The sequence below is a fragment of the Erinaceus europaeus genome, chromosome 7 (genome assembly GCF_950295315.1).
Source record: "Erinaceus europaeus chromosome 7, mEriEur2.1, whole genome shotgun sequence".
NCBI lineage: Eukaryota > Metazoa > Chordata > Mammalia > Eulipotyphla > Erinaceidae > Erinaceus > Erinaceus europaeus.
The window spans coordinates 81,735,683-81,757,074 of record NC_080168.1 but is presented as its reverse complement, the minus strand read 5'-3'; the positions used below and the strand labels follow the sequence as shown (position 1 = coordinate 81,757,074).

Here is a 21,392-nt window from a genome sequence, read left to right as displayed (position 1 = left end):
GTTTTATGTTTTTCAGTTTGATATTAATTGCCAATTATACTCACCTTTAGACAATAGTATTTACCTTTGTAATACATTTGACATATTTGAAATCAAGGTAGAAAAAATAAATATATGAAAATCATAGGAAGATATTTCATAATTTGAAACCATAATGGTGAAAATCTCATTGTTTCCCTTAAAACAAAACAAACAAACACAGAGTGCCACATAACACTGGCTATTAGTGGTGCTAGGGATCCAACCTGGAACCCCTCACATGCAGGACCTATATGCCCCTGCTGTGCTATGTCTCTGACCCATGTTTCCTTCACTGGAGATCAAACTCCACATTAAGATAGCAGTGCTTATCCTGTATAGGTGCAAATAGTCTCTATACTCACAGTATGTAGTAACTATTATCATCTTAATATTTAAAATATAAAATCAAATTATCTAAATATAGTACTAGGATTTAGCTGTTGTCATTTATTTTACCTCTAATTTGGACTCTTGGGATTTTTACCTGAGTTTAATCTGCTAGTTAGATTTATCACTATTATAGTAATACAATATTATTATAACAATGCTTAATATAATTATATAATGCTTAATGTAACTAAGCATTATTATTACTAAATAATGCTTATTATTATTATTTTTAGCTCAGTTCAAGTAGAACTCAAACAAATTAGCCTTTAATTCAAGGTATTGTGATCCCCTTGTCTTAATGCTTCCCAGCCAGTGCTTTCTGACCATTCAGGTTCTTATGGGACGTTTATATTTTTACTATTCTTAATATTTTCTCTCCTTCTTAGGGTATTACATATGACCATGTAGAATTAAATGTATACTTGAATGGGAAAAACATGCATTGTCCAGCATCAGGTATACGAGGGACAGTGTACCCAGTTGTTTATGGTAAGTTAAAATATTCTAAATTATAGGTACAGTTTTTGCTTGTCATTTTAAAATTTTCTATTATTCAGAAGGCTGAACAAATTTAACTAGTAGAATTCACAGTTGCATTTTGCAGGGTTAAGGAAGGTTTCATTCCCTGTGTATTTCAAAAGTTTTCTAAATACAATGATTATTATTATACAGTGATCATATATCTTATATCATATGGTCTTATAATTTAGAGAATTCAAAGAAGGTTTACTGAGCTAAAGATTCTTCTGTTAGTTATTAACAATCATTAGATAGTTAGAAAATAGAGTTTTCTGGGGGCCAGGTGGTGGCACATCTGATTGAGCATATGTATCACCATGTACAAAGACCCAGGTTCAAGCCCCCAGCCTACACCTGCAGGGGGAAACTTCATGAGTGGTGAAGCAGTGCTATCTCTCCCCATTCCACTCTCTATTTCCCTTTGTCTTATCAAGTAAAATAAATGAATCTTAAAGAAAAAAGAAAGAGAAAATGTAGTTTTCTTACTGTTAGAGCATTTATGTCTTACCATTTCTTTCTCTTTTTTTGCCTGCACGGTTATTGCTGGGGGCTCAGTGCCAGCATTACAATAAATCCACTTCCCCTGGCAGAGTTTTTTTTTCCCCCATTTTATTGGCTAGGACAGAAAGAAATTGAGAAAGTCGGGCCCCCAGCTCTCCACTTGCAGGGTGGTTACTTCACAGGGGGTGAAGCAGGTCTGCAGGTGTCTATCCTTCTCTCCAACTTTCTGTCTTCCCCTCCTCTCCATTTCTCTCTGTCCTGTTCAACAGCAATAGCAATGGCAACAATAACAACAACAGCAAGGGCAACAAAATGGAAAACAGTGGCATCCAGGAGCAGTGGATTGGTAGTGCAGGCACTGAGCCCTAACAATAACCCTGGAGGCGAAAGAAAGAAAGAAAGAAAGAAAGAAAGAAAGAAAGAAAGAAAGAAAGAAAGAAAGAAAGAAGAGAAGAAAGAAAAGAAAGAAAGAAATTGAGAGAGGAGGGGGAGATAGGAAGGGAGGGAGAAAGATAAAGACACCTGCAGACCTGCTTTTTATTTATTTTACCAGAGTACTGCTCAACTCTAGTTTACAGTGGTGTGGGGGATTGAACCTAGGACGTTGGAGCCTCAGGCATGAGTCTCTTTGGAACTAACCACTATGCTATCTGCCCTCACCCCCAAGATATTCTTTACAATTACATTTCCCAGGGAAGATAGGGTAGAGCTCTTTGTCATGCACAAGGACCAGGTTCCCCAGCCACTACATAGGATAATTACACAAAGGGGAAGCTTCATGTATGTTAGAACAGTGCTCCTCTCTCTCTGTCTTTCACATACTATCTATAAAAAAAATGCCTGCCAGGAGTGGTAGAATTGTAAAGATACATGGGACCAGGTGATGTCGCACTTGGTTAAGAGCATATAGTACAAATCACCTGTGCAAATATCTGGGTTCAAGCCCCCAGTCCCCACCTGCAGGGGGAAAGTTTCACGAATGGTGAAGCATGTCTGCAGGTATCTGTCTATTTTTCCCTTCCCTCTAAATACATGACTGTCTCTAAGAAAAAAAAAACCCTTGGGTGACCTGGTGGCGTTGCATCTGGTTGGGCACACACATTACCGTGCACAAGAATCTGAGTTCAAGTCCCATTCCCCACCCACAGGGAGAAAGCTTCACAAGCATGAAGCAAGTTTGTTTACTCTCTCATTCTCTGTCTCTCCTCCCCTCTCAATTTCTGTCCTATCAAGTAAAATAGAAAGAAAAAAGAAAAGAAAAAACAGCCCCCAGGAGCAGGAGATTCATAGTACCAGCACCAAGACCCTGGTGACAACAGAAAACAAGCAACCAAACAAACGCACAGAAAAAGCCATGGGGTGTTGCTCAGGAGGTGACACCATGGATAAAGTGTTAGGCTGTAAGCATGAGGTCCTGAGTTTGAGCCTTGGCATCTCATGTGTCAGAATAATGTTCTGGTTCTCCCTCTCTTTCAGTCATTCTCCCTCTGTCTCAGTCCTTCTCCCTCTCCCTTTCTCAACCCCTCTCCCCCTTCCTCTCATCCTTCCTCTCCCCCTCCCACTCTCCCACTCTCCATATGTGTGTCTTTTTTAAAAAAAATATTTATTCCCTTCTTGTTGCTCTTATTGTAGTTATTGTTATTGATGTCGTTGTTGGATAGGACAGAGAAATGGAGAGAGGAAGGGAAGACGGGGGGGGGAGAGAAAGATAGACACCTGCAGACCTGCTTCACCGCTTGTGAAGCGACCCCCCTGCAGGTGGGGAGCCGGGGGCTCAAACCTGGATCCTTATACTGGTCCTTGCACTTTTCACCACCTGCACTTAACCCACTGTGCTACTACTGCCCAACTCCCCCATATGTGTCTTTTAAATTAGTGATTAATATTGATTTACAAAATTATGTAATAACAGAGATGTAATTCCACACCATTCCCACCATCAGAATTCTGTGTCCCTATTTCCTCCATTGCAAACTGTAGTAGTTCTCCCAAGGTCACAGAAATGGGTTGACTATTATTTCTATAACTATATTTATATATATTTGCCCACTTTTCCCCTATGGTCCTGCCTTCTAAGTCACGTCTACAGCTATAGCTACTTCCAGATTTCCTTCCTTTTTTCCTCCTCTCTCTCTGGGTCTAGATAGAATTTGAGTTCAGAGCCCTCTGGTCATCTTCCCCTAGCATTTCTCTCCCTCTGGGAATATGGACCAAAATTCTTTTGGGGGTGCAAAAGGTAGGTGTTCTGGGTTCTGTAATTGCTTCTCTGTTGGACATGGGCATTGGCAGGTCAATCCATGCCCAACCTGTTTCTGTCTTTTCCTAGGAGGTGGACTTTGGAGACATTGGTACGGTTGTCTATCCAGGGAAGTCAGGATGGAATCATAGTTGCATCTGCAACTTGTTGGCTGAAATGCAATAAAGTCTAAAGCAAGACAAAAATGTTTAATAAGCAGGAACCAAAAAGTAGGAATAGAGCAGATGAGAATAAAGGTCTTAGGGTGGAGAGAAGCTAAGATGTCTATTTTAGATATGTTTCTTGGGAACTATGACTTTAGTATTTCTTTTTTTTTTTTTTTTTTGCGCTTGATAGCTACCATGAAGGTGGACTAAAAATATCTGGGAAGATGGTGTCAGAGTTGAGAATAGGTCTAGAAAGCTGGATTAGGTAGAGAGTAGCTCCCAAACTTGAAGGAGTATATAAATGCAATTAACTTTTTACCACATAGATCTGACCCAGGGTACGCGCGCGTGTGTGTGTGTGTGTGTGTGTGTGTGTGTGTGTGTGTGTGTATTAGCACAGGAGCCTGTGTAACTTCTTGAGTGCTTGTCAGTCAGAGCTTGAAGTCCATGGTCACAACTAGGAACATTCTAGGCTGCATTCATTTTCAAGACCAGTTTTCCTTGAGTGGCACATGACCCAGTTTCCCTTCAGGGAGTGGGGCAGTCTCTACCACTGCTGCTTTATAGTGAGGGCAAAGTTCTGGAAGAGGCACATAAGAAGGCTTATGATGTTCCTGATGAAAGTGACCAGTCATGGTGGGGAAGGAAATCTATCAGAGGTCTAGGCCCATTGTATCTGTGGAAATCCAAGGATTTCCTGACGGGCCCCAGATGTGCGTGCACATTTGTGTGTGTGTGTTTAAGGTTTTTGTGTCCTTTTTTTTTTTTTTTTTTCCCTTTTCAGTAATTTTACCTTCTGTGTGAATGCATGTAAAAGTGTGTTTTTTAATTTGTTACTTGTGGTACTGAGGCTTTGTCCATATACTATTGTCCTTATACTGCTCCTGGGCCAACATTTTTCATTTATTTCTATTTCAGATGGTGGGAGAGAGACACCACAGTACCACTTCACCATCCATTGAGCTTCCTTTAGTGTTATGGTGCTCCCATGTGGTGTCAGGGTACACATTTAGGTCTTGATAGTGGAAAGGGCTCCTATTCTTCTGGGAAAACTATTGCCCAGCCCCTAAAGTTATATGTTTTTAAACATAATTTATTTATGCCTGAGGGACCAAAGATCCCAGGTTCAATCCCCAGCACCCCCAGAAACTGGGGTTTAGAAATGCAGTGCTTTGGGGAGTCGGGCTGTAGTGCAGCAGGTTAAGCGCAGGTGGCGCAAAGCGCAAGGACCGGTGTAAGGATTTCGGTTCAAGCCCCCGGCTCCCCACCTGCAGGGGAGTCACATCACAAGCAGTGAAGCAGGTCTGCAGGTGTCTATCTTTCTCTCCCCCTCTCTGTCTTCCCCTCTTCTCTCTATTTCTCTCTGTCCTATCCAATAACAATGACATCAATGGTGACTACAACAATAAAACAGCAAGGGCAACAAAAGGGAATAAATAAATAATAAAAAATTTAAAAAAAGAAATGCAGTGCTCTGGGACTGGGGTGAGGGTGGGGTGTCAAACAACAACAAATTAAAAAAAACAAACGTGATTTTAGGGGGTAGCTCAGAGGGTAGAACACTGGACTGGAATGAGTGAGGGCCTGACTTCAGTCTGTTAACATATGACAGAGTGATGCTCTGATTCTCTCTTATTAGTAAATAGTAAATCTCTCTCTTTCTGTGTGTGTGTGTATGTGTGTGTCTCTTTCTCTCTTTCTCCTTGTTTCTTTAGCTCTAGTTTATGTTGGTGCAGAGGATTGAACCTGGACTTTGGATCCTCAGGCATGAGATTCTCTTTGTATAACAATTATTATCTACCCCCAGCCCAGTAATAAATATTTTTCAAATTTTTCTATTTGTTATTAATAGTATATTAAGATCATAAGATTACAATGTATAGTTAGTTCCACACCAAAGTTCTGTATCCCTACCCTACAATCTCCCCTACATAACCACGATAGTTCTCACAAGTCTTAAGAAACAGTTTACTTGCTTCTGGTTTTATTTGTTTTTTACAAATTCATGTAAATCAGATCTCAAGAGTCCATGTATTAGTGAAACTATCTGGTAGTTGCCTTTCATCTGCTTAGTAATCTTTTTTAAAACTCCATTTTGGCTAGTTTTATTGTCATATTTGGCAATCATAAAGACAGGTAGCTTAATAGTTGAAATAGTTTAGTCTAAGAAATGAAATAAGTATCATTAGAATGCCTATATTATACAAATGAGTATAGGAGAGAAAATTACTGTTCTTAATATTGGGGTGTTTGGTTTTTTTTTTGGTTCAGCCTTACTTTTAATGTAAAATTATAGAGTAGTGTATACCTCAAATTTAAATTGCTAAATCAGTTCAATTAAACTAAATACTTTAATGTTCTAGTACTATCAGAGATTAAAAACAAATCTCAGGAGTGGGGCGGTAGCCCATTAGGTTAAGCTCACATGGTGCCAAGCGCAAGGACCAGCGTGAGGATCCCGGTTTGAGCCTATAGCTCCCCACCTGCAGGGGGGTCGCTTCACAGGTGGTGAAGCAGGTCTGCAGGTGTCTATCTTTCTTTCCCCTTCTCAGTCTCCCCTCCTCTCTCCATTTCTCTCTGTCCTAGCCAACAATGACGACATCAATAATAACTACAACAATAAAACAACAAGAGCAACAAAAGGGAATAATAAAAAGGGGGGGTCGGGATCCTGGTTTGAGCCCCCTGCTCCCCACCTGCAGGGGGGTTGCTTCACAGGTGGTGAAGCAGGTCTGCTATTTTTCTGTCCCCCCCCCCCCCGTTTTCCCCATCTCTCTCCATTTCTCTGTCCTATCCAACAATGACATCAATAACTACAACAATAAAAAATAAAAACAAGGGCAACAAAAGGGAAAATAAATAAATATATAAACTAAATCTATTTAAAAAAGACATTCAAATTCCACTACTCTTTTTTTTTTTTTCCCCTCCAGGGTTATTGCTTGGCTTAGTGCCTGCACCATGAATCCACCGCTCCTGGAGGCCATTTTTTTTGTTGCCCTAGTTGTTGCAGCCTCGTTGCGGTTATTATTGCCATTGTTGACGTTGCTTTGTTGTTGGATAGGACAGAGAGAAATGGAGAGAGGAGGGGAAGACAGAGAGAGAAGGGAAGAGAAAGATAGACACCTGCATACCTGCTTCACCGCCCATGAAGCGACTCCACTGCAGGTGGGGAGCCGGGGGATCCTTACACCGGTCCCTGCGCTTTGCACCACGTGCGCTTAACCCACTGCGCCACCGCCCGACCCCCATTCCACTACTCTTGACCCTCCATCTCAACCTTCCCTAGTCACAAACCAATCTAGTCATTCATCTTGTTTGTTCTTAGATTTAATCCATGAAGAGAAAATTTAAAAAAAAAATTGTATTATCTTTGTGTATTGGCTAGAGGCAGCCAGAAATAGAGAGGGGAGGAAGAAGAAAGAGAAGGAAAGAGACAGAGAGACACCTACAACACTGCTTCACCACTCACAAAGCTTTCTCCCTGCTGGTGGGGACTGAGGGCTCGAACTCAGGTCCTTGCACATTGCAATATGTGCTCTCAACCTGGTAAACCACCACCCAGTCCCAAAAGAAATGTCTTTAAAAAATTTCTTTTATTTTAGAGAGAGAGACACACACACAGAGGTGGGGGGGCAGGCTAGAACACTGCTCAGCTCTGGCTTATGGTGGTACTGGGAATTGAACCTATGACCTTAAAGTCTCACGCATGACTTTTTTATACACCACTGTGCTCGGAGAGAATTTTTATAAAATACTTACTTGTTTTATTGGATAGAGAAAAAAATTGAGAAGAAGTGGTCTGGGAGGTGGCACAGTGGATAAAGCATTGAATTCTCGAGCATGAGGTCCCAAGTTCAATACTCGGTAGCACATGTACCAGAGTGATGATACCTGGTTCTTTCTTACTCTCTTCCTATCTTTCTCGTTAATAAAAATAGAATCTTTAAAAAAAAAATCGAGAAGGAAAGGGGAGATAGAGGTACAGAGAGACACCTGAGGGGCAGGGGTAGGTGGCATAATGGTCATGCAAAAAGACTTATCCCTGAAGCTCTAGAGTCCCAGGTTTAATCCCCCATACCACTTAAACCAGAGCTGAGCAATGCTCTGGTGAGAGAGAGAGAGAGAGAGGGAGAGGGAGGGAGGGAGAGCACTGCTTCGCAGCTTGTGAACTTCCCCATGTGGGCCTCCCCCTGCAGGTGGGGACCAGAGGCTTGAACCCAGGTCCTTGAGCATAATGATGTATGCACTCAACCCAGTGTGGAGAAAATCTCTTAAAGTTACAGTATTGAAGAGAATTGTTATGAAGTTAAGACTTCCAACTACAGTTCTGAGCTCTCAGTACTTTTTTTTTTAACCAGAGCACTGCTCAGCTCTGGTTAATGGTGATGTGGGGGATTGAACCTAGAACTTTGGAGCCCCAGGCATGAGAGTCTGTTTGCATAACCATTATGCTGTCTACCTCCGACCCTCTCATTATTTATTTATTTATTTATTTTTTTTTAGCAATTCTTTTATATCTGCACATTCCAGACCTTTATAGTACTAAATTCCATACTTAACTCTTTGTAACTTCTTTATAAAGAAGCAGACTATCAATAATCTGCTCTAGTTTTCTTCCCTAAAGCTTTTCTGGATCTTGCTTCCCTTTAGTCCCATCTCAGAGGAAGTGGTATACTTGATGTTCAGAAAATTTCAGTCTATAGACCTCAAACCCTCCACTCTGGGGCTTTGTCACTTGTATCTCGTAACCCACACCACTGTTTTTACATCATTAATTTGTTTTTCAATCTGGCCTTTAAAAAAAAATGGTTATGAGGCTGGGTGGTGGCGCACCTGGTTGAGCGCACGTTACAATGCGCAAGGACCTGGGTTTGAGCCCCCAGTCCCCACCTGCAGGGGGAAAACTTTGCAAGTGGTGAAGCAGGGCTGCAGGTGTCTCTCTGTTCTGTCACCCTTTCTATCTCCCCCTTCCCTCTTGATTTCTGGCTATCTCTATCCAATAAATAAAGATAATTTTTAAAAAATGGTTGTAAGAAGTTTATTGGAACAAACAAGTTAAGAAATAGTCATTGAGAGAGGTGGACAGTGAAGAATCATCTACCCCAAAGCTTAGACAAAGGGAGGTTTGTTAGCAAGAGAAGCCAACTGCCTCCACTCTGGTCTGTCTCTACCTCCACTTCACTGAAGCCACCCTTGTAATAATTATAAGTACTTCATAAACTTCAAACTCAGTACTTAAGTTTTTTCTACATTTATTGTGAAATAGAAAATGGGGCCAGTTGGTGGCTCAACTGGTTGAGCACATACATTACAGTCTGTAAGGACCCAGGTTCAAGTGCCAGGTCCCCACTTGCAGAGAGGAAGCTTGATGAGTGGTGAAACAGTACTGTAGGTGTCTGTCTCTCCCTTTATCCCTCCTTTCAATTTCTCTACCCTAAATAAATGAACAATTTTTTTTCTTTTTTATTTAAGAAAGAATTAACAAAACCATAGGGTAGGAGGGGTACAATTCCCACCACCCAATCTCCATATCCCACCCCCTCCCCTGATAGCTTTCCCATTCTCTATCCCTCTGGGAGCATGGACCCAGGGTCATTGTGGGTTGCAGAAGGTGGAAGGTCTGGCTTCTGTAATTGCTTCCCCGCTGAACATGGGCGTTGACTGGTCGGTCCATACTCCCAGTCTGCCTCTCTCTTTCCCTAGTAGGGTGTGTCTCTGGGGAAGCTGAGCTCCAGGACACATTGGTGGGGTCTTCAGTCCAGGGAAGCCTGGCCGGCATCCTGATGACATCTGGAACCCGGTGACTGAAAAGAGAGTTAACATACAAAGCCAAACAAATTGTTGAGCAATCATGGACCCAAAGCTTGGAATAGTGGAGAGGAAGTGTTAGGGGAATACTCCCTGCAAACTCTAGTGTACTTCTGCTTTCAGGTATATATTTTGCAGTAGTTTACTAAAATATTTTTAAAAAGGAAATAGTACAGTGCATTAAGCACATATTTGCAGTTTGTTTCATAGACAGAAATTGTTATGGGTAGGGGAGCTAGAGAGGAAGAGAAATACTTGCATCCTTGCTTCACTGCTCGTGAAAGTTCCCTCCTGCAGGTGGGGACCAGGGGCTTGGACCTGGGGTCTTTGCACATTGTAACATGTGTGCTCGACTAAGTGTGCCACTGCCTGTCCCCCTCACCCCCACCTTTTTTTTGATAGATGAATGACAGGGAAAAAAGAGAGGAGAAAGAGGCACTTCACAGAAATAGTTCACCTTTTGTGAAGCTTCTCCTTTTGTGTGGTGCTCTCATGTGGCCCAAGGCTGAACCTGGGTCCTTGTGCATGTTAAGTGAGCTATCTCCCAGTCCCTTATAATTCATTTTTATCACTAAGTGGTATGGTTCATTTTGTGGTTATATCATAGTTTGTTGTGTAAACATTCACAGGGCTACATGCATTCATTTCTCTTGGGTAAATGTTGACAAAACCATAAGCCAAATAAGACCTGTAACAAACAGTATTATATCAATGTCGGTTTTCTGGTTTTGGCATAGTATGTACATTATGTAAGATGTTATCACTAGGGGAAACAAAGTAGAATATACAGTATTCTACTGTTTTTGCATGTGAATCTTTAATTTTTTCAAAATAAAACATTTTTTTTCTTTTTTAAAATTTTATATCTTTATTATTATTATATTTAATGGATAGAGACAGCCAGAAATCGAGAGGGAAGAGGGTGATAGTGAAGGAGAGATTGAAAGACACCTGCAACACTGCTTCACCTCTTGCAAAGCATTCCCCCTGCAGGTGTGGACCGGGCGCTTGAACCTGGGTCCTTGTGCACTGTAACATGTGCACTCAACCAGGTGTGCTACCACCCAGCCCCAAAATAAAACATTTTAAAGTAATATAGCTTAATTGTATAAAACAGAAAATAAAAGAAAAATTAATTATCCACAGTCACATGAGCTAGAGATTATTATTATTACTAATATTTTATTATGTATCTTTAAAACATTTTTTTGTTGCAACTAGTTTTTCCTAATGTGATCATCTTTTGTAATCTGGGCAGCAAGTATATTTATTCTTCTTGCCTATTGAATTATTATATTTTATGGAAACTGTCTTAGAATTATGCATTCATTCAAATTAAGTTGTTTGCTTCTCACTTCTTCTCTTTTTTCTATTTCTAGTTGATGACAGTGCAATTTTGGATTGCCAGTTCAGTGAATTTTATCATACTCCTCCACCTGGTTTTGAAAAAATACTATTTGAACAGCAGATCTTCTGAATGTATTTGTTTTTGAAACTTATATTTCTGCACTGTTAAAAGTGTTTACCATTTAATAAAGCTTTAACCTGACTATATAGATGAAAATATATTCTTCAAAAATGCCTATGATGTTGTTTTAAGGAACCAATGTATACGTTATACCAACAGGAAGTTGTGATTTAAAACACTAATGTTTTGTGTGTGAAATCAGCATCTTTGGTGGTTTATATTTAATTCTTATTTAAATAAATGTAATTATAGATTTGGTTAACAGTATTAAATGGAAATATGTGTATAGATATTTAAAAGAAAATCTTATATAAAATATTTGTTTTGACAGAGATGAAGATTAGTCTGGGTTTTGTTTGTTATTGTGAAGATTAGACCTCATTAATTTGAAATCTAATAACTTTGTGTCATGGTGTCCTTTTAAAATATATAGTAAAACAATGAAATCTCAGTGACTTTTTTTTTTTTTTACATTTTGTTCTCTTTAAAATTTACCACTTCTCCTGAAATTTAAATTGCTGTATGTGTGTGTGTTCTATATGTCATTAGTTTATTTGCCTTGTGAAAGGATAAATGTTTCTGTAGTTGCCAGAACAGTTTGTTGAAAACTACAGTGCTCTGTTATTCCAAGACCATAGTAGGTAATGGTTATTAGTGATGTAGTGTACACTGGCAAAAAGAAGAGTGTGATGCTTTAAAGTGAAATGTAAATTAGATTATTTTTTAAAGGCTTTTAATTTAAATCTAATGTCTTCTGTAAGGAATAATAAAATTATAGTAATTAAGTAATATTATATTAAATATATGTTCTTCCTGATGTTAATTATTCAGTAATTTACTTCTCCCTTACTTTAGAAGTTCAGAGAAAAGGAATCATCTCTATAACTTTGAGCCTTTACCTTGTTTTCAGTAACAAACTGAACAATACACATCTTTGGCACTTTTTTTTTGCCTCCAGGGTTATCGCTGGTGCCTGGACTACAAATCCACTGCTCCTGGAGGCCAATTTTTTTTTTTTTCCTCCTCCAGGGTTATTGCTGGGCTCGGTGCCTGCACCATGAATCCACCGCTCCTGGAGGCCATTTTTCCCCCCTTTTGTTGCCCTTGTTGTAGCTTCGTTGTGGTTATTATTATTGCCCTTGTTGATGCAATTCGTTGTTGGATAGGACAGAGAGAAATGGAGAGAGGAGGGGAAGACAGAGAAGGGGAGAGAAAGATAGACACCTGCAGACCTGCTTCACCACCTGTGAAGCGACTCCCCTGCAGGTGGGGAGCCGGGGGCTCGAACCGGGATCCTTACGCCGGTCCCTGCGCTTTGCGCCACATGCTCTTAACCCACTGCGACACCGTCCGACCCCCCTGGAGGTCCTTTTTTTCCCATTTTTGTTGCCCTTATTGTTGTTACTGGATAGGACAGAGAAAAATCAAGAGAGGAGAGGAAGACAGAGAAGACACCTGCATACCTGTTGTGAAGTAACACCCCCCATACACAGGTTGGAAGCCAGGGCCTCGAACCAGGATCCTTATGCCTGTTGGTATGCTTCATGCTTCATGCCATATGCTTAACCTGCTGTGCTACCGCTAGGCGCCCATAGTCCCTTTTCAAATGAGCATGCTAATGATGCATATGTTGCACTTCTTTATCAGTAAGAAGTAGGCTTCCCCAGGGACCGTTGGCTGGTTAAGCACACATAGTACTAAATGCAAGGACCCATGCAAGGAGCCAGGTTCAACTCCCCCCTACCCTCCACCTGTAGCAGGGATGCTTCACAAGCAGTGAAACAGGTCTGCAGTTATCTATATTTCTCTCTCCCTCTCCACCTCTCAATTCCTCTCTGTCCTATCCAATAAAATAAAATAAAAATAAGTAGACTACCCATTTGTAAAATGGGTAATCATACTTGCTTGATTCCATAAATGATCAAGTAAGGTAATAAATGTAAAAACTCTTAATCTCAGAACCACTTAAATATAGTTTCCTTGTTGACTCTAAAGCAGTGGTTCTTCTGGTGTCATCTTCTTCAGACCCACAGAATCTCAGCATCACTTGGAACGTTCTCAGGGCTGACAGAATAACTTGCCTGGTCAGAACACTTTTCTGATTTGCACGAGCCAAGTTCAAGCCCAGCCCCACCATGTTGGAGGAAGCTTTGGTGCTGTGGTGTCTTTTCTTCTCTATTTCTCACTATCTGAAAAGCCTGGAGTGGTGAAGCCCCCGTGAAAACCAAAACTTGAGGACAGGCAGTGATACACCTGGTTAATTGCAAACATTACAGTGTGCAAGGACCCAGGTTCTAGCCCCTAGTCCCCACCTGCAGGGGAAAAGTTTCACGAGTGAAATGAAGCAGAGCTGCAGGTGTCTCTCTGTCTTTTTCCCTATTTCCCCCTCCTTTATCAATTTCTCTGTCTCTGTCAAATAAATAAATATTACAAAAAAATAAAATATTATCAATCCCTATGTCAGCCCCCTAAATCTAAAACTGCTGAGGATCCCTCCTAGAAATTTATATTGGTAGATGAACAAGCCCTTCAAATGATTCTGAAACACTCTAAACTTTGAGAGCCATTATTCTTTGGAGATTTATTTCAAGATGATTTCATTCTGTAAACTTTCTGAGGATATAAGAGAGACTACTTTTGAGAATCCTGAATAATATTTGTTATGTTATTTTTTGCTACAGAAAACCTGTGCCTTGAAATTATAGATATACTTCAGCAGTGTTTATTCACAAGTTTTAGCTTTAGAGATAGGTAAAATTGAACTAACTATATATCATTTGTGTATTTTTTTTTTGCCTCCAGGGTTGTCTCTTGGGGCTTGGCTTGGTGCCTGCACTATGAATCCACTGCTCCTGGAGGCCATTTTCCCCCATTTTTGCTGCCCTTGTTGCAGTTGTTATTGTTATTGTTGGATAGGACAGAAAGAAATCGAGAGAGGAGGGGAAGACAGAGGAGGAGAGAAAAATAGACACCTGCAGACCTGCTTCACTACTTGTGAAGCAACCCCCCTATAGGTGGGGAGCTGGCGGCTCAAACCGAGATCCTTGTACTTTGTGCCATGTGTGCTTAACTTGCTGCACTACTGCCTGACCCCCCCCCCATTTATGCACTTTTATCTGACTTTATGATTTTAATTCACAGACAACATACTTATTTGGAAAAATGAATTTAAATGATTGCTATTTTCTATCTTTATGATGTTATCCACTTATTTAAAAAATGTTTTTTAAAAACCTATTTTTTCTCAAATCTATTGTATCTGTTAATATAGAATAGGCACAATATTAAAACTTATGTAAGTTATGCTCATGTCAATAATTTAATGAGGTCTAAATGTGTTTTTATCTATAGGTATGCAACTCCTCTTAGAAAAATTACATTGAAGGGGCCGGGTGGTGGTGCTCCTGGTTGAGCACAAGTTAAATGCACAAGGACCCATGTTCAAACCTCTAGTCCCACTTGCTGGTGGAAAGCTTTGTGTGTAATGAAGCAAGTCTCTATGTCTTTCTCCCTATTACCTCCTTCTCTCTAGATTTCTGGCTGTCTCTATTCAACAAATAAAATAAAAGATAATACCAAGAAAAAAGAAAAATTATGTTGAATTGGTGCCCTTCCTCCTTGAAACCTATATAATTCTAATCTAATCTTGGGGAAGAAAAAAAAAATCAGGCAAATATCAGTAGAGGGACATTCTACAGAATACTCGAACAAAACTGCAAACTAGTGCTCACTTCAGCAGCACATATACTAAAACCTGCAAACTGCGAAAGCCATGGAAAGCAAGGCAATTAAAAGAAAAAAAAAAGTAGGGGGCCAAGTGGTGGTGCACCTGGTTGAGTGCACACATTATAGTGCACAAGGACCTGGGTTCAAACCTCAGGTCCCCACTTGCAGTGGGGAACCTTCATGAGTAGTGAAATAGTATTGCAGTTGTCTCTCTTTCCCTCTCCATCTCTCCTTTTAAACTTCTCTCTGTATACAAAAATAAAATAATTTTTTGACTGTTACAAAAGTTTATTTAACAAGACTCAGTAAGAAAATACATAACCTACTTTTTATATCAAAGTGAGAAGATGCAGTAGAGGCAGGGACATGTTGAACAGTCTTGTTGAGCAGTCATTGTATTTATACTTATTCCAAGGCTTCTAACATGATGATGCTATTTCCACGTATTACCACCATTCCATATTGTTCTGTTGCCCACTAGTTGCCATCACCACAGATTCATCTTATCACAAGATTCATAAATGAGTCAAATCCCTGCAGTATTCCTTGGACATGTCTACTGCCATTTAATTTCAACAACTTCTTGTCCATAAGTTTTTTCAATTCGGGAGGATGAGCCTTGCTTATGGTGTCTACTCTGCAAGTTCAAAGACACTTTCCAGACAAAATTTGTGGCTTCTTCCATGATCCCACAGCAGAACCTAAAATAATTCTTTAAATGCAGGTGTCTATATTTTTTTAATTAAGTTTTTTTTTTTAATCCCAAGAGGAACATAAGGGGGTTATGATAAATAAAATGAAGGAAGGGGGCCTGGAACATAAACAAGGATAATAGGTAAAAACTAAAGAAATCTAAAATTATGGGCTTTAGTTTATAAGTATCAATAGTCATCCATTAGGATTAATGTGCTATTCTGACATAAGATGCTCACAGCAACTGGGAGAAGAATAATAGTAAGTTTACTGTTGTTCAATTTTTCCGTAAGACTAAACTCTAAAAAATAATCTGATTAAAATTACATTGATTTAGAAGTTTAAAAATAAAGCCCTTTATGAAAGTGGTCTAATATTCAGTATTTTTCCATAGCTTAATTATTTATGTCTAAATATAGATCGGACATAAAATAGTATTATATTTTAACACACAAAGATCTGCATTTATCCTGACTGCAGGCAGAGACAATGTCTACTGTTTTGAGTCCACATATTATTAAAATCTACTAATCCACACCAGTATAATTTTCTCTACTTAAACTGAAAATGTTTTGTTTTCCATTTTGTTTCATTTCTAAAAACTTATTTTCTTTTGTTGATTACTTATAATAGGAGAGTTTGACATGAGATAGAAAAAGAGAAGCCAGAGCCAATACACATGTATTGGCACAAAGGTCAAACAGAAACCCTCAGGCATATGATTCTGATGCTCTACCAAATAAGCTATTTCCTCAGTCTATTTCCCATATTATTCTAGAGATTTAAATATGGCAAGGGATTTGAAATGTTACATATGTAAAACAATAAAGCCCTTTTAGATTAGATATTAAAAATTAGAAAAAGAATTTATTTAAATATTCCCTTTTATTCCCCTTGTGTTATTGTTGTAGTTATTATTGCCATTGTTGGATAGGAAAGAGAAATGGAGAGAAGAGGAGAAGATAAAGATAGACACCTACAGGTCTGCTTCACCCACTGCCTGTGAAGTGGGGAACCGGGGGCTCAAACCAGGATCCTTATGCTGGTCCTTGTGCTTTATGCCACCTGTGCTTAACCCGCTGTGCTACCGCCTGACTCCTAAGAGAGAATTTCTTGAAGCTACCTTTGACTATCAGTGAAGATTATTTAAATATTTTCAATGGGCTGGGTGGTGGCACACCTAGTTGAGCGCATATGTTACAGTGCACAAGGAGGCGAGTTCAAGCCCCCCAATCCCCACATGTAGGGGGAAGGAAGGCCTTTCGAATGGTGAAGCAGTGTTCAGGTGTTTCTCTGTCTCTCTTGCTTTTTTTTTTTTGTATTATATTTACTTATTGGATAGAGACAGTCAGAAATTGAGAGGGAAGGGAGAGATAGAGAGGGAAATAGAGACACCTGCAGCACTGCTTCACCGCTTGCAAAGTTTACTCCCATGACACTGGGGGCTCCAACCTGGGTTCTTGCAAGTACTTATGCATTGTAGCATGTTCGTTCAACCAAGTGCACCACCACCCAGCCCCTCACTCTCCCTTTCTCTCTCACCCTCTCCCCTCTTCAATTTTGGCTGTCTCTATCCAATAAATAAGGATAATAACATTTAATGTTTTCAAAAAAAGATTTGCCATACATAAACAATAAGTTGATGAAAAAGCATGATTTCCAAGAATTTTAAGCTTTATTCAAAAGAACTAAGCACAAATGTTGGAGTACACATGGACAGTGAGATAGAGGGAGCATGAGAGCCACTTACTCACATTGATGATGCTCCCAGCTTGACAGAGAAACCACGCCCAAAACACCATCTTTTATAAACTCTCAAGCCCTGCCTTTACTTCTTTTTTTCTTTACCAGAGCACTGCTCAGCTATGTTTTATGGTGGTGTGGGGGATTAAACCTGGGACTTTAGACCCTCAGGTATGGCAGTCTCTGCATAACCATTATGCTATCTACTCCAGCCCTGTTTTCCTTTTCTTTTTTGCTACCAGGGTTATTGCTGGAGCTCAGTGCCAGCACCTACATGATGGATCCATTGTTTCTGGCAACCATTTTTTCCTCTTCCTTTTTTTGTCATTTTTCCCCTTCCCTTCTTCTTCCTTTCCTCCCTCCCTCCCTCCCTCCCTTCCTTCCTTCCTTCCTTCCTTCCTTCCTTCCTTCCTTCCTTCCTTCCTTCGTTTCTTTGATAGTGTGGAGATTAGGAAATGAATAGGGAGAACCTGGGGAACAGAGAGAGATACTGCTATACCATGCTAGAACACATGTTCTCCAGGCACACGTTTCCCATGCTGTTGGGGGGAGAAAATAAAATGTTGCATAGAGAAATGGTTGTGCTAACAGGTGTGTGTGGCTTAGAAAGGAAGTGAATGGTGGCACACCTGGTTGAGACCACATATTACAATGCACAAGGACCCAGGTTCAAGCCCATAGTCCCCACCAGCAGGGGGAAAACTTTACAAGTGGTTAAGCAGTGCTGTAGGTGTCTCTCTCTCTCTCTCTCTCTCTCTCTCTTATCACCCTTTCCTTCTTGGTTTCTGACTGTCTCTATCCAGTAAATAAATAGAAGATAATATATTTTTTTGAAAAGGAAGTGAATGGCAGGGGAGATAGTATAATGGCTATGCAAAGAGAGTCTCATACCTGAGGCTTTTAAGTCCCATGTTCACTGCACAACTGAGCCGTGCTCTGGTTTAAAAAAAAAAAAAAGGGACTCAGGCAGTAAGATAGCGGGTTAAACACAGATGGAGCAAAGCACAAGGACTGGCTTAAGGATCCTGGTTAGAGCCTCCAACTCTCCACCTGCAGGGGAGTTGCTTCACAGGTAGTGAAGCAAGTCTGCAGGTGTCTGTCCTTCTCTCCCCCTCTCTGTCTTCCCCTCCTCTCTCCATTTCTCTCTGTCCTATCCAACAACGACATCAATAATAACTGCAACAATAAAACAACAAGGGCAACACAAGGGAATAAATAAATAAATATAAAAAATTTTAAAAAGAATTGTTAAACATTTGTATAAAAATATTAATTAAATAACAGCCAAAGAGCTTTATTTGTAGAAACAAGTATAGAATGATATGCTCCAAATATATTTTAGGAATAAGATTACAGAGAACAATTTTTATATTTATCTAATACATTTTTACATTAAATGTTCATTATTTCAGGGGTTAAATTCATTTCTTTCTTTTTTTTTTTTTTGCCTCCAGGGTTATCGTTGGGGCTCAGTGCCACACTATGAATCCACTGCTCCTGGAGACTATTTTTTCCCTTTTTTGTTGCCCTTGTTGTTTATAAATGTGTTTTTAAGATAAGAGGAAATAAATACTGTATCTGGAGGAAGTCTTGTATAGAAAATTGTGAATTTATATCTATATCTTGAAGGCTGCAGTAGAGTCACAGTATTTCAGATTCGTACTCTTTTTTTTTATTTTCCCTTCTGTTGCCATTGTTTTTTTAATTATTGTTGTACTTATTTTTTAAATTTTATTTATTCCCTTTTGTTGTCATTGTTGTTTTATTGTTGTAGTTATTGTTGTTATTGATGATGTTGTTGGTGTGGGATAGGACAAAGAGAAAAATGGAGAGGGGGGAAGACAGAGAGGGAGAGAGAAAGACACCTGCAGACCTGCTTCACAGCTTGTGAAGCGACTCCTCTGCAGGTGAGAAGCCAGGAGCTCGAACCAGATTCCTTGCCCAGTCCTTGTGCTTTGCCCCACATGTGCTTAACCTGCCGCGCTACCACCCCACTCCCAGATTTGTACTCTTTTGCCCTGTGTGGAGAATTACTGGAAGGCACAGGGAAGCTATTTTCAGTTTCTCATTAGATCACTGCTAAAATTATTAACCTTGCAAAAGAAATTAATCTCACAACCCAGCTGCTTAATTGCAGGATACAGTATGTGTCATAGTATTTTATTTTAAGAAATTTTGAAGTTCTAGTTGATGCTATGTCAAGCACCAGTATAAACTGGGTCTTCAGCATCAGGGAAGTAATGCTAGTGAAGCCACATGTGGAGTAAGTTAGTTCTAGTAGACGTTATCTGTCCCCTCCCCTCTGCTGGCTTGAAGGTCCTGAAACCAGCCTCAAATTTTATCACATTGGGAAGGCTGAGATTCAAACCTGTGTGGTTGCAGGTGTAGCAACCCGGAACTATTCCATTAAGCTATAGCCCAGGTTCTGGTGGTGTGTGTTTCTTCTCCTCTCATAATGTTCTCTGACAGATGAGTGCTGGGCTAGCATCTCAGGCGGGAGAGAGGATCCAGTGGCAGTAGCAATACAATTCTTTATACATATGGACACCCCAGAGTCCGGTGTGAGCACAGCGGGTTAAGCCAAGTGGAGCCAAACCGCAATGGCGGCCTCCCACTCTGCACACCATCCTTTCTCCAGGTCTGCACACTAGCCCTTCTCCAGGTTGGGACACAGAGGAGAAAAGAGAGAAGAAGAGAGCGAAACTAGGAACAGAAGTGGGCTTTATAGGGTAAAACCGGAAGTGGCAAGTTGGGAAGGAGATGGCTGGGGAAGGGGATGGGGAAAAGAAAGAGTGGGAAGGTATAAAGCTTCTGTAGCAACGGTTGCTAGGGTTTTAACTGGTGGGATTAATGTACCCTGCAGACAGGGCAGGTCTCGAGGTAGAAGATAGATCAGGCAAAACAATGATTATGTAAATAGGCCATAGTGTCAGCAATGGAGGATGGAGCAGGAGGAGCTGATTTAATGCCTGACAGATGAGAGAAAGCAGTAGTCCTGGAGGTGGCAGAGTGGATAAAGCATCAGGCTCTCAAGCATGATGTCCTGAGTTTGATCCCAGGCAGCTCAAGTACCAGAGTGATGACTGGTTCTTTATCTCCTCCTATCTTTCTTATTAATAAATAAAATATAAGAAGGAGAGAGAAAGCTGTGAAGGTGGTACTCATTTCACTGCCCTTAACCACTGTTTGAGATAATGAGCTTTGTGTATGGTCCTACCAATATAATGTGTGAGCAACACTTGACACTGATATCACTCTGATCCACATATTGTCATATCTTGGAAAACACACTCAAGAACTTTTGAATAATATTTTTCTTGAACTTGATTCTTTCTGGATATTCCTTGATAAATAGTTGTGTAAATTTACTCTCAATGCATTCAACTACAGAAAGTGCTTCAAGTTTTAACTGAATTTAGGAAATTTAAAGTGGGTTTGTTTGGTCTGAAAATATGCATAGTATGGTTATGAACTAGCTTTTAAAAGATTACTAAGTTAGACATGTGATTAAAACATTTGCAATTGTGGTCCAGGAGGTGGCAGAGTGGATAAAGCATTGGATTCTCAAGCATGAGGTCCTGAGATCAATCCCTGGCAGCACATGTACCAGAGTGATGTCTACTTCTTTCTCTCCTTTCTCATTAATAAATAAAATATTTAAAAAAAACATTTGCAATATTAACATTTCTATTCTCTTTTATGGGTTTTGAACTTGAGGCCTTCTGGCTTTGCCTAACAAGTCTCTACAAGTGGGCTATCACTCTGGCTTTGTGGGCCAAAGGTTCTCTTCCCCTTTGTTTTCTGACAGATGAGAGAAAGCTGTGAAGGTAGTGCTCGCTTCACTGCCTTTAATCACTGTTTGAGTTAAAAGAGTTTGGAACAGCTCCTCAGGTACTTTGATTATCAGCATCCAGTCCCTTTAATTTATGGTAGCACCAATCCAGTACTCAAAATGAGAGATGTTTTATTATTGTTGTAGTTATTGTTGTTGTTCTTGATGTCATTGCTGTTGGACAAGACAGAGAAATGAAGAGAGGAGGGGAAGACAGAGGGGGAGAGATAGACACCTGCAGACCTGCTTCACTGCCTGTGAAGCAACTGCCCTGCAGGTGGGGGG

General features: G+C 40.1%; 1 protein-coding gene and 1 pseudogene across 2 annotated transcripts in view; one reads left to right on the top strand and one right to left on the bottom strand.

Annotated features, from left to right (window-relative positions):
* SPRYD7 (SPRY domain containing 7) overlaps positions 1-11,568 on the top strand; it is a 45,602-nt gene extending 34,034 nt beyond the window's left edge. The window contains exons 4-5 of one of the 2 annotated variants that reach the window (XM_007535063.3): positions 798-900; positions 11,025-11,568. In XM_007535063.3, coding sequence (XP_007535125.1) covers positions 798-900; positions 11,025-11,122 — 201 coding nt within the window. In that variant the 3' untranslated portion in view covers positions 11,123-11,568. The remainder of the gene's footprint in view (positions 1-797; positions 901-11,024) is intronic. The other variant, XM_060194868.1, reaches the window with a different exon arrangement.
* Positions 11,569-15,244: 3,676 nt separating this feature from the next.
* LOC107523252 (small nuclear ribonucleoprotein G-like) lies at positions 15,245-15,460 on the bottom strand (annotated as a pseudogene).
* Positions 15,461-21,392: the final 5,932 nt, after the last annotated feature.